The sequence below is a fragment of the Centropristis striata genome, chromosome 15 (genome assembly GCF_030273125.1).
Source record: "Centropristis striata isolate RG_2023a ecotype Rhode Island chromosome 15, C.striata_1.0, whole genome shotgun sequence".
NCBI lineage: Eukaryota > Metazoa > Chordata > Actinopteri > Perciformes > Serranidae > Centropristis > Centropristis striata.
Window position 1 is genome coordinate 31,887,054 of NC_081531.1, and position 18,447 is coordinate 31,905,500.

At 36.0% G+C, this 18,447-nt stretch overlaps 2 protein-coding genes across 3 annotated transcripts; one reads left to right on the plus strand and one right to left on the minus strand.

The window, feature by feature from the left end:
- Positions 1-779: 779 nt before the first annotated feature.
- On the minus strand, positions 780-7,263 carry pcyt1bb (phosphate cytidylyltransferase 1B, choline b). The gene is made up of 8 exons (XM_059351928.1): positions 6,810-7,263; positions 4,896-4,998; positions 3,357-3,473; positions 3,092-3,243; positions 2,911-2,989; positions 2,164-2,306; positions 1,863-2,051; positions 780-1,170 (listed from the first exon to the last, which is right to left on the minus strand). The coding sequence occupies exons 1-8, from the start codon at positions 6,888-6,890 to the stop codon at positions 919-921; spliced, it is 1,116 nt and encodes a 371-aa protein (XP_059207911.1). The 5' UTR covers positions 6,891-7,263; the 3' UTR covers positions 780-918.
- Positions 7,264-9,788: 2,525 nt separating this feature from the next.
- On the plus strand, positions 9,789-18,442 carry lipia (lipase, member Ia). 2 transcript variants are annotated; one of them, XM_059351711.1, is made up of 11 exons: positions 9,789-9,950; positions 10,435-10,518; positions 12,088-12,458; positions 12,543-12,651; positions 14,095-14,196; positions 14,289-14,378; positions 15,244-15,408; positions 15,623-15,712; positions 16,651-16,759; positions 16,848-17,021; positions 17,636-18,441. In XM_059351711.1, the coding sequence occupies exons 2-11, from the start codon at positions 10,461-10,463 to the stop codon at positions 17,718-17,720; spliced, it is 1,353 nt and encodes a 450-aa protein (XP_059207694.1). In that variant the 5' UTR covers positions 9,789-9,950; positions 10,435-10,460; the 3' UTR covers positions 17,721-18,441. The 2 variants fall into 2 exon arrangements, with proteins under 2 accessions (XP_059207694.1, XP_059207695.1); XM_059351712.1 differs by lacking the exon at positions 9,789-9,950 and having other exon boundaries at positions 17,636-18,442.
- Positions 18,443-18,447: the final 5 nt, after the last annotated feature.

Here is an 18,447-nt window from a genome sequence, read left to right on the forward strand (position 1 = left end):
GAAGAAAGAAAGATACGACTCAATAAATACGTTAAAATTCCATTAAATAAAGATTTTTAAAAATGATTGTATGCATTGATTAATTGACCAAAAAATCTGACGGTTATGTCAAAAGCTTGCGTCTTAACCGATTTCCCTCCACACATTTTTCCCTTATCTTAATTTATGGTTATTATTATTATTATTATTGCAATAATTATTATTGTTTGTTTATTTGTTTCTTTTTATTATTATTAATTTTCAATGAAACACCTCAAAATTATCCAGGTTTTCATAACTACACGTGACACATTATACATTTCAAACCTGAACTAATTGACAGTCCGGCCACTTGGGGGCAGCAAAAGCAAAGTTGGAAACACGATAATATCACATCAATAACTTTTGTTTTGATATAGGACACTTTTTGGTAAACACTGACGGAAAAACTTTTAATTTCAGTCAAATTACTGACCAGACAGCCAAAGAATGAGCTATATATATATATCGCTCAGTCTGAAATTATTACAACTCACTCATACTCAATTATTGATTTCTATAAAGCAATATAAAGTACATATTGTTGATTATTGAAATGTATTTTTAAAAAGACCATAAATAAACAAACCAACCAAAAAAGATTGCATAAAAAAATAGTAGGTTCTAATTTGAAAAGGAATGGGAAGATGTGTGAACTTATCTAAGGCTTTGTTAGGCTTCCATATAAGAGTCACAAATGACAGAAGGCAAATAACATCCAAGCAACATTTTAATGTTATTTTATTTTCAGTGAAGAAATATTATGTACATTATGCTATATTGCACTTAAATAAACCAGTACTTATTTTTATTTGTTCATTTTCATTATCACCCTCTTAGACATTTTACCTACCAGATTAATAACCAAAGACAATCACAAAGATGATGTTGAGGATGACCTCATTGTACATGTTTACTGTATGTAGAGGCATCTTTGAGAGAGGAGCGTCCCCTCCCCGTCCTCACCTTTCTAGGTGAGGACGGGGAGGAAGGAGGGGACAGGGAGGGAGAGGCAGAGGCAGAGGCAGAGGCAGGGGAAGAGTCAGGAGAAACGGAGCGTCTTCTGGTTGGACTGCTGCTGGGGGAGCCGCGCGGTGACGAGTAGGGTGACAGAGCCTGAAGCACACGGCCACTGCGCTCCTGAATTGCATGCTACATAAAGAAAGAGACAGAAGAAAGTTCAGACGTACCTGACTACACTGAATCTATGGATGTATGGACAACTATCTAACAAAATAATATGAATGAGCCACTAAACAACAAACTAAATGTGACATTAACCCTCTAAAATAGTTATATTTCTGTCAAAATCATTTCATTCTACATGCATCATTAAAAACATGGCTAAAATATACTGTTTGGAATACCTAGACCCTGTTAAAAACATTAAACTCTGCTACCCAGCAACACAGATTGATTGCCATGATTGACTCTGCTGAGATAAACGGTTGTCATGTGACAAATATTCACTGAAAATCTGTTTACACAGAAGAGAGAGGAGAGGACAGGATGTAAACAGAGGTTATAAAAAATGCAAATAGTTAGATATGTATATCATGTGGAGGCCCAATTCTTTTTTTCCAATATTCATGACACTTGGAAAAGTGTTGAATAGTCCAATTTATTTATCAGAAATTCAACTTGTTTTTTCTTTTTCTTTTTAAGATTTATGTCATTATAACTGTTATTTTGCACCAAAGACATACAGTTGTTCCCACGTCTAGCCATAATTGTGTTGATTCCATAGAAGTGCATGACATATTGCAGTTAAATTCAAGGCCAATGTTGGTAAAATGTAAAAATAGCAAAAAATGCCCTGAAACTAAGGGCTAAAGCAAACTCACCCAGGCTCCGTCAGGTCCAAAAAGCTCCAGGAAGTTGCCAATGAATTCTCGTGACTTCTCTTCCCACTTGTGGATGAGATCTTGGCTCTTCTCTTCCACTCTGTAGACGAAGTGTTTGGACCTCTCCTCCAATGTATGGACCGTCTCTTTCATCTTGTCCACCTTCTCCTGCAGCCGGTATTTCTTCTCCTGGTAGTAAAAAAAAAAAGCACATTTGTAAATTTTGGTAGTGTTTATTTAAAATATGTCAAAATTATGCTAAAGGAATAAAATGAATGTTATTAAATTAAATGTTACTTACATTAATAAACCCAACATTGAGTTCCTGGGCTGTGTAGCCTCTTTGAAGGTTGCGTCGGACATAGATGTCATAGTTTCGGACGATACGAGTGATCAGATCAGACGTGGAGATGCCTTCTGTCCTCTCAGTGGCCACGAACATCCCTGACATGAAAACATCAATCATTATAATTAATAATGTAATGTGAGAAAGAACAGGACTAAAATTCATCATGTGAATATTTGAACCTGGTCTCACAGAAATCCGTGAAATAGCCACGGATTTCGCTTAACTCAAAATCCGTGGAATAGCCACGGAATCGCTCAAATTTCTGTAAAACTGACACGGATTTCGCTACAATGCAAGTTAATGACAGTCATATCCCGTGGCTATTGGTTTGTTCCAAGTCACGTGACTTTCAAGGTCCCAGTGGTCAGAATAAAAAACATGGCGGACAGTTCTCTCATTTTTATTGAAAAATCAATATTTTGACTTAGTTTCTGCATAAAAATGGATTTTGATCACATTTCTAGCGAGAAATATATGTTTTATTTTCTAAATCTTCACTCAGTGAATGTACATAATCACTTTGTATGTTGGAATAGCCACGGGATATGACTGTCATTAACTTGCATTGTAGCGAAATCCGTGTCAGTTTCACGGAAATTTGAGCGATTCCGTGGCTATTCCACGGATTTTGAGTTAAGCGAAATCCGTGGCTATTTCACGGATTTCTGTGAGACCATGTTGGAATATTTACGTCTTCACCTGCTTCCTTGATGTGTTTATAAACGTCCTCTGATCCAGCAGAGGTGTACGGGATATCATCATGGGCCACAAAGTCAATCTGTGAGTGCAACATTAAGTGTTCAGACTGACTGAACACCAGATATCTTTGCTGTTATCTTGATACATTAGCTGTGTGTCCTGTGACTGCGTGACCTTTGACCTTATGTTTCTGGAGGAACTCTGTGCACAGGGTCCAGGGAGCGTCCCGCACCACCTCGTCAACGTACCGGCAGTGCCTCAGGGCTTCGTAGCGTTCGTCCTCTGTCATCACTGTGTAACCCTTATACTTGTGAGTGAGTTCATCACTGCAGACTAGAGACACAGAGAAACTTAGACTTAATATAAATTGGGGTTAATCTGGTAGATTTATCCCAAAAAGTTGTACGATTTTGACCCTTTAAGAGGGAGTGAGATCCATACTTTACCTCCCACAATCAAGTGCACGTTGGGAAAAACATTTTTGGCCTGCATCAGAGCTCGAGCATGCCCCGAATGGAAAAGATCAAAGATCCCGTCAGCGTAGACACGCACCGGGCGATGAGCTGCAAGATAAGAAAAGCATATCTTTAACATGGGCGTTACAAGACTTTACTTTCTTTGTTCTATTTTTTCAGTTTACTGACGTGGCATGTCGAATCTGATGCCTTTATCTGATCGGCCAGATAACAAGAAAGGAGTTTCAGGGCGTTTTTCCTCTCTTCACATTTTACTCACTGTAGGGACTCACTGCTTTGTATCTAACTGATATATATACAAGTGCATTTCAATAAATTAGAATATGATGGAAAAGTCCATTTCCAGTCGTTCAAGTCAAATAACCCAAACCAAGTATTGAGTGCATATACTTTTCAGAGGACAACATTTCCATTTTAAACATACTTTTCAAAATAATTATTATAATTAGAAAAAAAAAAAAAAAGACATGAAATGTTTCATTCTCTGTGTAATGGATCTATATAATATGTTATTTCCACTTTTTGAATTTAATTACTGACATAAATAAACTTTTCTATGATATTCTAATTTATTGAGATGTACCTGCAAGTCCTGCATTTTTACTACCTCTACTGTCCTCTCCTCTCTGCTCTGTGTAAAACATGGGAATAACTGTCTGTATTTTGTGCAGTATAACACAGGTATAATGACATACATCATTTAAAAAAAAGAAAGAAAAGTTTAATTTCTCTGATTAAAAAAAAAAAACTGGAATAAAATTGAATTTATATATACAACACTTTTCAAAGTGCCCACAAGTGTCATGATTATGACTATTTGTATGTTTACGTACTTGCAACCTCTCCTGTCCTCTCCTCTCTGCTCTGTGCAAACAAATTTTCAGTGAATATTTTTTCATGTGACCGTTGATTTCAACAGAATTAATCATGGCTTCACAGTGTCGCTGAGGAGCAGAATTTAATATTTTTAAGAGGATCTAGTTAGTGCAAACTGTTTATTTTGGTGACATTTTAAATGTGACATGTAGAACAATAATATTTTGACAGAAATATCAGAACGGTCAGAAATTTTAAATTTTGATGATAATGGCTGTTTTTACAGTCAGTTTTTACAGATAAATGGTGTATTTTGGGCGATCTTTTAAAAAAAACGTGTATGTTTCAATAAAGTGGGATGGTTGGGTTCAGAGTGTTTAATCATTTAATTCTTTGAATCTGTTGCAAACTCTTTACTGGAATGGCGTGACACATTCCTGAAGAAAAAGCTCATAATATAACAGCCCAGCAATCAGCCAAATAACTAGCAATAAAACAATATTTTACTGATAAACTAATCAATATCAACCTTTTACAGTTGATATCATTTGATGCCAACATAATGATGCATCTGCAGTTAATAATTCTACCACTATAGTCTTCCCTTATTCCTTCCTGCCACTAGCTGGAAGGACATTATCAGCTCAGAAATTAATAAGCAATTTAACCAAAAACTATAAAGATAAGTGTGACCTGGTGTGCCTCTCCGTGCTTGGGCAATGGTCAGCTTTTCATGGGGGGTCTCTAAGTCACAGCCTGTAGACTTGGCAAAAGCAGCTGGCTCCCGAAGAGCCAACTACAGAGATAAGACAGAGAGAGCAAAAGGGAAAACAAGTTTGATCAAATATTTTTTTTCCAATTCATTTCATCCACACTTTAAACCACTTGTCATGTTCAGGGTCTCAGCATGCATCAGGGGAAATCAAACAAGCTGCAGGAAAGATAGCAGGAAAACAATATACAGTAACAGTGTTATTGTAGAATTAAGATTTAAAGTGGTGCAATATTTACAGGTAGGCAGATGGGTTTAGGATAGTTTAAAACTTTCCATCCATCTTACATGTGATTTAAAAAAAAGGAATATTGATAATATCTTCAAGACTCAATCTTCAATGTAAATACTCTCAGAACTCTAAAGTATGCGTTTCCATATGTAATGGACTTTGTGTTGTGTGTAGAAACATACTATATGCAGTTTTATCTGCTGTTTTGTAAGGTAAACTTTGAACTCTGCTGATTCTGCTCAAATGTCTGATGTTTCTCCTTCTGTGATAAAGTAAAAGATCATTTATTTTAAATGCTTGAATTTTATATTTAAATATCTGATGTATTTATCTATTTTACACTGTAAAAAAAGTTATTTTCTAGAAATATGCTCTATTATTTTACAGGGGTTTTCTTGTTTTTTTTCTACATCAAGTGCAAATGCCATAAAAAGGTTATTATAAATTATTGTATTACAAATATTAACCATAAAATAGATGCTAGATCTGTAGATTACTGTATGTTTATTATTTATTTTTATTATTATTACTATATATATTATTATTCAATTCCTTAACCGTCTAGAATGTTAAATTACAGTGAATTCTATATAAAAAAAACAATAATAATAATAATAATAATAATAATAATAATAATAAAATCACATAATATTGCTGAATGTAAAATTAAGGCAACTTTCTGTTTTTTTAGTAGTAATAGTTTAAATGTAATGTTATTATCTGTATCTGTAAATAAATAAATAATTCTTGAACAGATTTTTTTTCTGTTATTTGATGGTAAATGTTTGCCAATTTTTGCTGATTTTATTTTTTTACAGATTTATTTTTTACAAATAGGTTCACCATTACACCTTCTTGCAGGTTTCCACAATCAGGACACAAATGTTAAAGAATGACTCTTATCAAACCAAGTGCTTTCGTAATGAGAATGATAATCATGTATTGCTGTACTGTACTGACGACATAAACATGAGTCATGGTTCCATCGTCCCACACAGCTAATAAGTGTCCACTTCCAGGAACAAGTAAAAAAACCACAGGGGGAAAGTTTACTTATGTAAGCTTTAAAAGCAGTCACATAAAATAATAATTCAAATCTGGAATTATGTTCATTTGTATTGTATTTTGTAGTTGTATTCAATAAATAGTCATAGTCATTAACAATGACTACATTTGGACCACTTCTCCACATCAGTGCAATAAAAATGAGACAGAAACAAAAAAACTTAATTCAACAAACAGCCAATAACACGTTCTAAAATCACAAGTAAACAAATAATCAAATATTATTTTGTACTAGACATAGCATATTATTATTGCATGATAATAAATAAATAAATGTAACTTTTTCTCTAGTATGATTGCAATTATTGCCCTATCATGAATGTAGTTATTGCACTATAATAAATGTAATTATTGTAAAAAATATCTGGAAGTTTGCCCTCAAAAGTCTACATATTATACATGAGGAGACTTGTTGGAGTTAGATGTACATTAGGCAACCAGAATGTCCTTTATTGGACTCTAACATCTCATATGATTTTTTTTTTAGCGGTAGAATTAACAAGGAAGCAGTGTTTCACATTAACAGAACAGGACTCACCCTGCGAGTGCCTCTTCTTTGGGCCTGCGGGGCCTGTTGTTGCTGGACTCTGCTGCCCCGTCCTCGTCTCTTTCCAGCCATGCCGGATGTTCTGCTTCCTTGTGTGCTAAAAATGCCACTGCACCCACCAGCCGGTCCTCTCAGCTGGCTTTACTCATGCACATGGGGGACTTCCCTGCCTGCGTGTGTTTTAAAGTATACATCCCTTCGGCCGGCCTGACCCTGATGACGGGAGAACGTAGTGAGCAAAGTTCAATTTGCTGGTTAAAGGATTCAGACATGGAGATTGCACTTGTCATCAATACTGAGCTTGTGAGGACTTTCTGTGTCTTCCTGTGCTCAAGCTTGTAGAGACAGGATGTGTATGTAATGTTACACTATTAGCCTTCCAGTTCCAAGTGGAAGTGTTTAGAAAGAATGCGCTTGTTTTGAACATTTCTCACATTTCCTTCCAGGCCGTGGAGAGCAGAGACTGCTAATAGTGTATCATTTCGTGCAGAGGGGAGCAAGATAAGAGCAGGACTATAAAGGTGAGTATGTGCCCAGAGTTTTTACGCTGGCAGCCTTTGGAACCAAACACAGAGGGACAGTCTGTTCCAGCTTCCCACCAGCAGCCCACTGTGGAGACGCAGCTGGAGATTATATAATTTCTGTTGTGAACACAGTTTTGGTACATTTGAAATCAATGACATGTTGCCCTGTCTATTGGTTAAAGCAATTATTATAGTGCCACTCTAGCGGCTAAAAGTACAGTCAGTTCACCACTTTATTTGTCTGTCTGTCCGAAGTTAATCTCCCATACTACTGAACCAATCAGCCTAAAGCTTTTTTTGCATACATGTATGACTGTATGCTGAATGACCACTCATGGTTGCATCAACTCATAATATTTAAACTGTCACTGTTTTTGAATTATCATTTACTGCTGACTCCTCTCTCCTTTTTAACTGGCCAGTAGGGGCTGCACATAAACTGCCTCAGTCACACAGCTGAAGGCATTTCTGGCCTAAAATGAACCTTACCTTATCTGCCTTTGTATACCTGTTTGTCATACATCAATAAAAAAGAATTGAGGGGAACATTTTTTTTAAAGCCTTACCTTGTGTGCTGCAGGCCATGTGTTGGCTTTTCTTGTGGCTCAACCATAAATAAATAAAAAGTAAAAAAAATAAAAGAACAATTTAACATAATTCACATGCATCACATAGATTAATACACATTATTTTATTCTGTTTAATCATCCCTCATATTTTCCTATGTAGCACTTTTCATGATTAATAAATGTATGACTTTTTTTTAGAGTTATTAAAATGTAGAAATGAATACAAATTTTACCCAATTGCTAAGATGTATTTGCTATTCCAATTGTTTGGACGGCATGTTTACTTCTATAGTAGATTTTGTTACTTTTATTTTGTGCATTTTATCAGTTATTATATTCCTTAACTTCTGATGTGTTGTCTGTAATACAAGCCTTTATAATATTGATTTTCATTCTTTGATGGTTGCATCTTAATCATGTAGCCTAAAAACACCTGAGTCATGAATGTGTTCTTTCCCTTGTATTGAAAAAAAAAATCCATATGCATAAGGTGCGTTTCCACTATAGTAGAATACCTTGAATGATGCGGGTCTCCCTCGCCAAAACGCCTTTTTAATTTGTAATTTGATTTTTAATTTGATTTAATTTTTAAAATTTGAATATCAGTCTTCCTATTGGCCGCTTGACCAGCCGTTCTTCCTCTCCTAAAAAAGCCTGGTTGCTGATTGGATAGAACGCTAAGCAGCGTAGTACTCAACGCCACAACAACACGCGCCATTTGTATATTTGTATATTGCTGGGAAGATCTGTGCCGCCTTTTCACCATGTGGCGTTCATAGTGATCCCGCGAAGGTGTAATTTTCTGCCGTTTCATAGTGCAGTGCGGCGTTGCACAGTAACACAGTGCTAATAGGCTAACAGTGTGTGTGTATGTGCTGCAGCAGGAGGTATTCAATTAGCGATCTCTGTTTGTTTACAACAAGCACCGGACACTCTGTGTTAATTCACGATCAGTGGCGGACACTTCGTGTACAGTTTGCATGCCCGTTTGTTTATGATTAGCGGCGATTGTGTACAATTGACCATGCTGGTTTGTTTATGATCAGCGGTGGGCATTGTGCACGGCACAACAATGCAATGGCGGCCACAGTTGTGTCTCCAGTGTTTAATCCGTTGCGTATGTGACATCACTGTCGAAACTGTCCCTAAACGATTACGCGAAAACTATACATCAACTCCGGGGTCTCGTGAATCCCTCTGGGGCCTTTATTTGTAGAGACACGGACATGGAGATACACAGAGTGAGTGGCCATTTGAGAGGGCGTGGCCTGAATCTTTCCCAGTGGCCACTTTTTACCCTAATGGAAACACGACTATATACACAGACACACTTTTACCACAGTAAAACATACACTATTAAGTAAACAAAACCTTGTGCAGCAGAGGTAGGTAAACTAAAATTTTAAAAAGGCTGCTTCTAAAAACTCGAGGTAAAATTAAATAATAAAGGAAGAAAATGCTATCACAAATTCTCCAAAAACTCTCATATCCTTATGGTATACTAAAACATACTGAAATGTGGGGGAAGCTTAAATTAGGGAGTAGAATTTGTTGTGCAACATTTTACAAATGTCAACTGATTATTTTTGCCTTCAGGTGAGTACAGGTGTGACAACAGTCCTTTCTGCAGAAGTGACAAATTCTTGAAAATGTCCACTCTGGAAATGTTTCACTTTCACTCTGAATCCCTGCACATGAATAAGAATGGGCACAGATCAGGAATACAGAGACCAGGTTGTTTTTATAAGATTCAAATCGGGTTCAGAGGGGACACAAGAAACCGTCTCAGAACCGGTTTGAGTACACGGGAACCAGGAGTGACTTCACAGGAATGTTTCACCTGTGAACACAATGACCTGGGGCAAGGGGTGTGGTTATCTTCATGAGAGCATTCGAGGCGGGAGTATTGCTCTGACGTTCCTCCTCTCACTTCCTGAAGTGAACACTGCCCAAATATGTGGAGTTACAAACACGGGATGATCTTTAATGTTCTGGACCTTTGACACACCAGACCAGGAAATATTATCCTACGGAGAAAGGTAAGACTCTGATAAGAATGACATGCTGTGCTTTCTCATTTTTGTCACATTTATTCTTAGTTAAATCTAAGGAAGACCGTGAACACTCAGTAAACATGGGGTGTCTACTCTAGCAGGAGAACTTAGACAGATTTCTGCAGATTTCAGTTTCACTTACAATCATGATACCATTGGTTAGGTTTAATCTCAGTGGGTGGGGCTTGAAAAACACATTTTTATCATGTTTATGACCAAACTGAGACTTTATTACTTCTCTTTTACCACTCATTTGTGACATTTGAAGGTAAGTAGATAAGTAACTGACCTCCTTTCTTTGCTTCAGTTCAATGAGATTTGCACTAAAAGTTGAAAATAGAGGAAGAGTCACGGATACACCTGAAGGGTTTGGACAGTTTTTGCACCTGTGATTTGCTGTTATGGGTCAAATAATGTCTAAGTGGTGTGTTTCTATGTTATGGTCTGACTCTGATTACTCTGTTTACAGATTATTTGCACCTGCTGGTGTAAAGCATGTTCCTGTGGCACTATCTGACACTGCTCTTGCCGATAACTGTTCAAATATGCAAAGGTAAAGCCCAAAGCATGACACTTTGAAATGTAAATGTGAGTACATACACAGACATCTGAGCTTGATATGAATGTATTGCAATTATTGTGGGAAAAGGTACCATCAAGCAACACTTGAGGAACTGAAATTTCTTGGGAAAACCAACACATTTGAGCAAATGGCCTTCACTGTGGTTTGCAGAAACCACAGGCACTCTGCAGACCTGCACAGGGCTCTCAGCTGATATACTGTATATGCAGCCTGGCAACATTTACGCACATGGAAAGCCACATTTATTGTGTCACAGTTACTGAGAACTGCTGATGGCATTTCTTAAACATGAAGCTTCTCAGTAAAACTAAATATACTATACACTCATTTATGTGCTGGTTTTTACTAGGAAAAAATTCCAGTAAGTCTTCCAACGCATATGACGACATCGGTCAGATGTTCCTTCCCTAAAAAACCCCCACAGGAAACTACAACCACACAAATTCAAGCAACACAGCAACTTGGTTTTATAGGGGGGAAAATACACTGGCTTTAGGTTAAATAAGTTAACTGAATTAGTCAACTTTAACTTTTGGTTCTTACCCAGCACACAAACAACAAAGAGCTGGGCAATATTGAGAAAATCATATTTCTGTAAAGGCAAGTGAGTAAAGGCAGGTAATAGGTACAGATAATTACATCACTTTACAGAAATGCAGCAGTTATTTCTCATGTCATGTTATGAGATATATACATGAGGATATAATATGTCAATATATTGCCCAGTCCTGCTCTGTGAGTCCTGTGTTTATCTGACCCATCTATGCAACCTGACTTACTTCCTCCACAGACTTTGTCGCTCTTTATACTAAGCAGTCTGACTCCCTCCTTTGCTTAGTACGGCCACTAGAGGTTGCAGCCTAACACTCAACATAAAAAATATACATATGCTACTTGTACAAGCAACTTATGGCGTCTCTGAATGTGATAACATGTTTACACGTCAGGTTGAATGTGAGAAAAACCTTCTAACGTTTCTCTGTATCAGTCATCATAAAAACTTGATCCTCTTTTAAACAGTTCATTTTCTTAGCAGACTGTTACACAGGAATGTTTATCTTTTTATTTCTTAATTCTAATTTGTTGATTGTTTTGATAGGTGAATTATTAGATGTTTTAATGCAACTGAATGCAGCAACACACACAACATCATGCTTCTCACATTTCTTTGTTTAGGCTCTGTGACTTTATTTGTCAGTGATCAACTTACTTTAAACTGTCTTTAAACTTTTTGCTTGAATTGGTCTGCAACAGTGCCACAGTGTGTGTCTGCCTGTGTCAGTTTCACTCTTAAATGTCAGTGTTGCAAAATAGTTTGCTATCCCAGTCCAACTCGTTCATGACGTGCCTGAAGGTGGGAGAAACTGTTACAGTGAATACTCCCACACTGAGTCATATATGGGACTATGTCACTGATGAAGTCACTTAATATATAAAGATTTCTTGAGAAATGATTGTTCAGATCAAACATGTGTCATGTATTGTTTCTGACACACCTTTCTCTGTCTGCTCCTATGTTTTGCTCCCCTCCACTCTCAGCTCAGAGATGTGAAGAGTTTACAGATCTGGATTTGGCACATGCAATCATTGGAACCAGCCTCAAAATCAGGCTGTTGCTGCACACCAGGGAGAATGTCACCTGTGCTTCACTCTTGTCCCACACCAACATGTCTGCCAATCCCCAGTTCAACGTGTCCAAACCAACCACCTTTGTCATTCACGGCTATCGGCCTACAGGCTCTCCTCCAGTGTGGGTGCTGAGGTTCCCCAGCCTGCTGCTGGCCAAGGGAGACGTGAATGTCATAGTGGTGGACTGGAACCACGGGGCCGCTAATGTGAATTACTTTAAGGCGGTTGAGAACACGCACAAGGCAGCCGACAATCTCACAGCTTTCATTAAAATGATGCAGGTAAGAGGTGCATGTGACCATCTCTGCTGTGTCTCCATATCAGGCTGGGTTTTGTGTAAAATGACTAATAATGGCTCTTTTCAGGAACATGGTGCCTCTCTGAGCTCCATCTACATGATCGGTGTCAGTCTTGGGGCTCATGTATCAGGATTTGTAGGTGCAAACCTGAACAGTTCAATTGGAAGAATTACAGGTAAGAGTGTGCCATTCAAATTCATATCTCGTAGGCCTTACATATCAGTTCCAATCTTAAATTATGTTTCTCTCTGATTTTTAAAAGATCACCAAAATGTTCATTGTAGAAAGAAACTGTAAAAACTGTCATTTAAATAAATTTGAAGATTTACACAGTCTTTGAATGGATTATTACAAAAGTTTCATAACAGAAATCAACATTAAGCTTAAAATCATATTTTTGTCCAAATCACTTTATTCTACGTCTCATTTAAAATGTCATCACTATAATAACTAGATCCTTTTAAAAACATAAAATTCTGCTAGTCAGCAACATTGTGAAGCTATAATTGATTCTGCTGAGATTAACAGTCATGTAACAAATATTCACTGAAAATCAGACAGAACAGCAGGCTGTTTACACAGAGCAGAGAGGAGAGGACAGGAGAGGTTGTAAACAGTGGTTGTAAAAATGCAAATAGCTCAATATATAAAACATGCGGAGACAAATTTACAGTATTTTCCAATATTCATAACCCTTGTGGGCTCTTGGAAAAGTGTATATAAATTATATTTTGTTCACATTCAAAAATATATATGTATCAGAAAAATGCAACTTAGCATTTTTTTACAAAGAGATGTAGACATGCATAGACATTTGGATGAAAATCTAACAAATTAAAATGAAAAAACAACTTCACACTTTTGTCCATTTAAACTTTACAGAAAGCTGAACGTTTAGTATGAACATCTGCGGAAAATTGTTGCAAATTTTTATAGTCATATGTTGACACATCAGTCGAAGAAATACTGCACATATTGCCTCCACAATTAATTCAGTTACACAACCTTCTGCGTCAGGTTATAAAAGTTTTGGGCGCTTGGACTTAATGCTTATCAAGTATGTTTCGTTATAATTGTGGCACTCAAATGAACTTTAATTCCTAGATTGTGAATATAACCAACAACACAGAGTGGAAAGTCCTTGCTGACAAAGTTTGGCAAGTATATGCAGGATTTTGGTCAAGGTTGAGGTGTGGCATTGCAGCAGTTACTGTTTTGTCATCTGGGCAGGAGTCCACATGAAAAAATCTACAGTTTCACTGATTCCTCTCCAGTACAGACAGAAGCACAGATATCCAGGTCAGCAATGCTGCAAAGAAGTATAAGGCATAAAAACAGACAACAAAAAAAAATGAAAAACTGCTCTAGAGGTCTGAAGTTTCATCATATATGAAAGAGAAACCAGACTTGATGGTTTAAAAATACTTCTGTGTGAGAATAATAATAAAAGATGTTTGGAAACAGTCCAATTTATAAAAGGAAAAGGGCATAAAGGTCAAACAGGAATGGGTTAAAAAAACAAATTGATAACAAAGTAATTACAAATACCCATGTAACTTTTCCCCTCCCAAAAGCTAATGTTGGATTTGGACTAAACTTGAAGCTCTTCTGTTTTCAGCTTTGGATCCAGCTGGGCCTCAGTTCAGAGACACTCCTCCAGAGGACCGACTGGACCCCACAGACGCCCAGTTTGTAGACGTCCTGCACACAGACGTAGATGGTCAGTTCAACTGAAATTGAAATGCTTTAAATATATATTCACTCAGTCTTTTGCTATGCATGTTATAATTATTATTGTCATGTCATACACAGCTCTGGGCTTCAGACAAGCTCTTGGTCACATTGATTTCTACGCTAACGGTGGAGCGGACCAACCCGGCTGCCCAAAGACCATCTTGTCTGGTAAGGTCTTTAAAATGATTAAGAAAAAACCAACAACACAGAAATGTTGCATGTGGTACAATTCTGACTTAAGACCAATCTTTTTAGTTGAGCTTTTAACTGAGTATTATCGATCTATTTATTTATTTATTTATTGTCTTTTACCGTTTTGGTCTGGCTTTTTATAGAACTTTATTTAGTTTATCTTTCTTATTTTATTTTATTTACTTTTTTAGTCTGGTCTTTAAGTGAGGTCTTTTATCTGCTTAATTATTCTATTTTTTTTTAGTCTGGATAGCTTTATTTATATATCTTCATTATATTTTACTGATCTTTAATAATAATAATACATTTAATTTATATAGCGCTTTTCTAAACACTCAAAGATGCTTAAGAGGCAATAAGTAAATAAACAAACCTTCGGATGGTGAGGTCCATTATTATAATTATTATTATTATCTATTTATTGTATTGTTTTAATCTTGATATTAATAGAGCTTATTTATTTGTATATATGTAATATGTATTGTATTTTACTTTTTTAGTCTGGTCTTTTGGTGAGGTCTATTATTTTTATTATTATTATTGGTATCTGTTTTAATTATTTATTGAATCATTTTAGTTTGGCTTGCAATTGAGCTTCATCTCATTTTATCTGCCCAGTTATTTACTTTTTTACTTACTTTGAATACCTCTAGTTTATAGATTTATTTATAAATTTAAAAAAAAAATGTTTTTAATTTTTCACATTTTGGTAAAGGTTCCTGCCTCTGGTGTTTCCTCACTGTAAATTGATGAGATTTTAAAATTGCATTTCCTCTCTTTGTATGAAAAGTGCGATGCAAATAAAGTCTGATTGACTGAATTGTGACTGACTCTTGTGCAGGAACCTCCTATTTTAAATGCGACCACCAGAGATCAGTGTTGCTTTACCTCGACTCTATGGAAGGGTGTACCAGCAGAGCCTTACCCTGCTCTTCCTACAAAGAATTTCTGGATGGTAACTGCTTGAACTGCGACCGCTTTGGGGCTGCTGGATGTCCTGTCTTTGGTGGGTACTTTTTATGATCTTTCAGGAATAAAGAACACACAATTACATGCATTTTATTACAGGATAGATGAGTTTCAATTAGATAATGACACAATATTGAACAAAACTGTTCAGTCAGTGGCATAACTCAGTGAATCTTGCAGGTTTATGCATATTTATGGTTTAACTGTTTAGTATGCATGTGAGCTGATGTGGCTGTTTTACTCAAATCCAGGTTATGGTGTCACTAAGTGGAAAGATGTCCTGCTGAGTTTGGGACAAACATCAACTTACTTCACCACAAATTCAGTCGCTCCGTTCTGCAGTAAGTCACACAACACTAATAATAACATCATAATTTTAATCACCAGACAGAACCACATTTTAATATGTTATATTGGCAGTGCTGTGATGTGGAGGTACTTTACTAGAGTCTACTCTTCTGCAAGAAGAGGGAAATATTGTTTCTGTTTATTTGACTATATTTATCTGACAGCTTTAACTCGCCTTGTAGTTACTTTAAAGGTAAAGTGTTTGTCTACAAAATGTCAAAAGAGTTTATTAACTAAACAAAAAAATGCTTTGTTAAAAATAAATCAAACTTCCAAACCATTTATGCAAGTGTAGTTCAAACAAAACATAAAAATTCCAACAATTTAATAATAATTTCTGCAAAAAATACATATTTTACAGTATAAGCTTCTCAGATGTGAGATTCTGCTGCTATTTCTTTTAAATATTTTAAATTATTCAAATCATTTTGAGTTTTGTTTCAGATCTTTTTCTAAACTTTTAAAGTATATTTCCTAAGTAAGTAAGGTTTTGAATGCAGAACTTTTACTAAGAGTAAAAGAATAAGCATATAAAAGAACATTTTATACATATTGTACATTTTATACACGTATTTTCACAGTGTGGTATTGTTTTACCTCTGTAAAGGTTCTGAATACTTCCTTAATAATTGATTTTAAAAGATAAAACATTTTGTAACTACTACATGATGCTATATTTGGAGAAACTGTGTGTGTTTTCACTGACTGGAGATTTGTCCCACATTAATGTCCTTGAACTGTAGTTGGATGTGAATGAGGAGTGTAAAATAAGAAATTCAAAATCAATTCTAATTTCATCTGACAGTATTACATTCATGAGGGAGATTTGAGCCAAAAATGTCATAAAAGATTTTCTATCAGTTCTAAGTGGAAGTTTAATTTCATTTTTAAACGGTGAACATGTTTTTCAACAAGAGTATGTATCTTTTAGTGACAAACTACGGGGTGGAGGTGATGATATGGAACGAGGAAGTCCGCTGGGGATACATGACACTTAAACTTTACAGTAAAGGTAAAGTGGCAGTGGCAACCATTAACCAGTAAGTCTTCACTTTATTTATCAAGCTTTGTCTTTGTCCTTCTGTTTCTGCTTTCTCTCAGTAACATCTCTCCTCCTTTTCACATCAGTAAAGCATCAGAGTTCAAGAAGTTCACAGTAACCAAGTTGTTGGCCCGGTTTGACAAAGACCTTCAATCTGTAGAAAAAATGTCTCTTAAATTCTCCACTGGGAATCCTTTAAAACCTCAATATAAGCTCCGTGTTCTCCGAATCCGTCTCACACATCTGGAACGTGATGAAAGGTAAGCAACATGAACTGGTTTCCTTCAATACTTTTCAGAAATTGTATCTATTTCATGTGAATTTTTAGTTGTTTTCATTAAAAGATCACCAAAAATACACAGTTTATTAGAGAAAGAAACTATAAAACAGGCATTATCTTTCCGACAGTCCTTGAATGGATCATAGGTCAAAGTAATCAAAACAAAGCTTAAAACTGTGATATTTCTTTCGAAATCACTTCATTTCTCATTTAAAATGTTGCCAAACTGTTTGGGATAACTAGATCCTGATAAAAACATTAAATTCTGCTCCTCTGTGATACTGTGAAGCCATGATTGATTCTGCTGAGACGAATGGTCACGTGACATATTCACTGAGAATCTGTTTACACAGAGCAGAGAGGAGAGGACAGGAGAGGTTGTAAAAATGTAAATAGTTCAATATGTTTAACATGTGGAGACTTCTCGCCATGATTGTGCTGATTCCATAGAGGTGCAGGACTTATATACTGTAGTGAATTGCAAGTCCACAGCGAGTAAAATGTAAAAAAAAATAAAAATAAAAAAAGAGAGTGAAAAAATACCCTGAAACAGCTTGGGGTTCAGAGGGTTAATACTGACTTTGTCTTTCACAGGCCTCTGTGTCGATATGATGTCCTTCTCAAAGAGAAGGAAGAGGTCACCTTCAGGCCAATTCCCTGTGAAGAATCCAACTTCTGAAACAAAATCCGACACAAAGTCAAAAATTTCAAACATATGCTCGTACTGGAAGATGTGCTGCCGACTTTTCAGTCCCTCCAGCATTGGGCAGGAAATCAAGGACTGCAAAGACAGAAGTCAGAAGGACCAACCTGGCTGTGATCGTTTGTAATCTGTAAATGAAATGTGATATACTGATATATGATGTATATGTATTTTTTTAAGAAACATTTAGCTTGAAACGGGAAATAATTTGCATTTCACATGTAGGGTGAATTATACTTTTCATTCATGCATTTAAAATTGTATTAACCTCATAATGCACTATGATGACAAATTATCTAATTGACTTTGTAACTGCTATAACCAAATGGAGACGAGATTCAAAAGAATAGTAGACACTTTTTTTCTTCTTTTCTGCTCTCAGTTTCGGTTTCTGGAAATCAAGCAGTTAAATAAGACAGAGAGAGACGGATAAACTGATAATTATCAGTCAGATTTATTTAGTAGAATCAGACATTTCTCATTAAGACTGAAAAAGTAACAAGTGTTAACAATTATTGTCATAAAGAAAATTGATCCCTGACTTTCTTTCCATACAAAGTGCTGAACTGAAGATATTTCCTCAATCAAACAGATTTTTTAATTTTTTTTTTACATGTTACTAGTAAATATATATTTATTTGTGTATATGTATGCATCCTTAATTATTAATAAAAAGTCAAGTCAACAATGGGAAACACCTTTT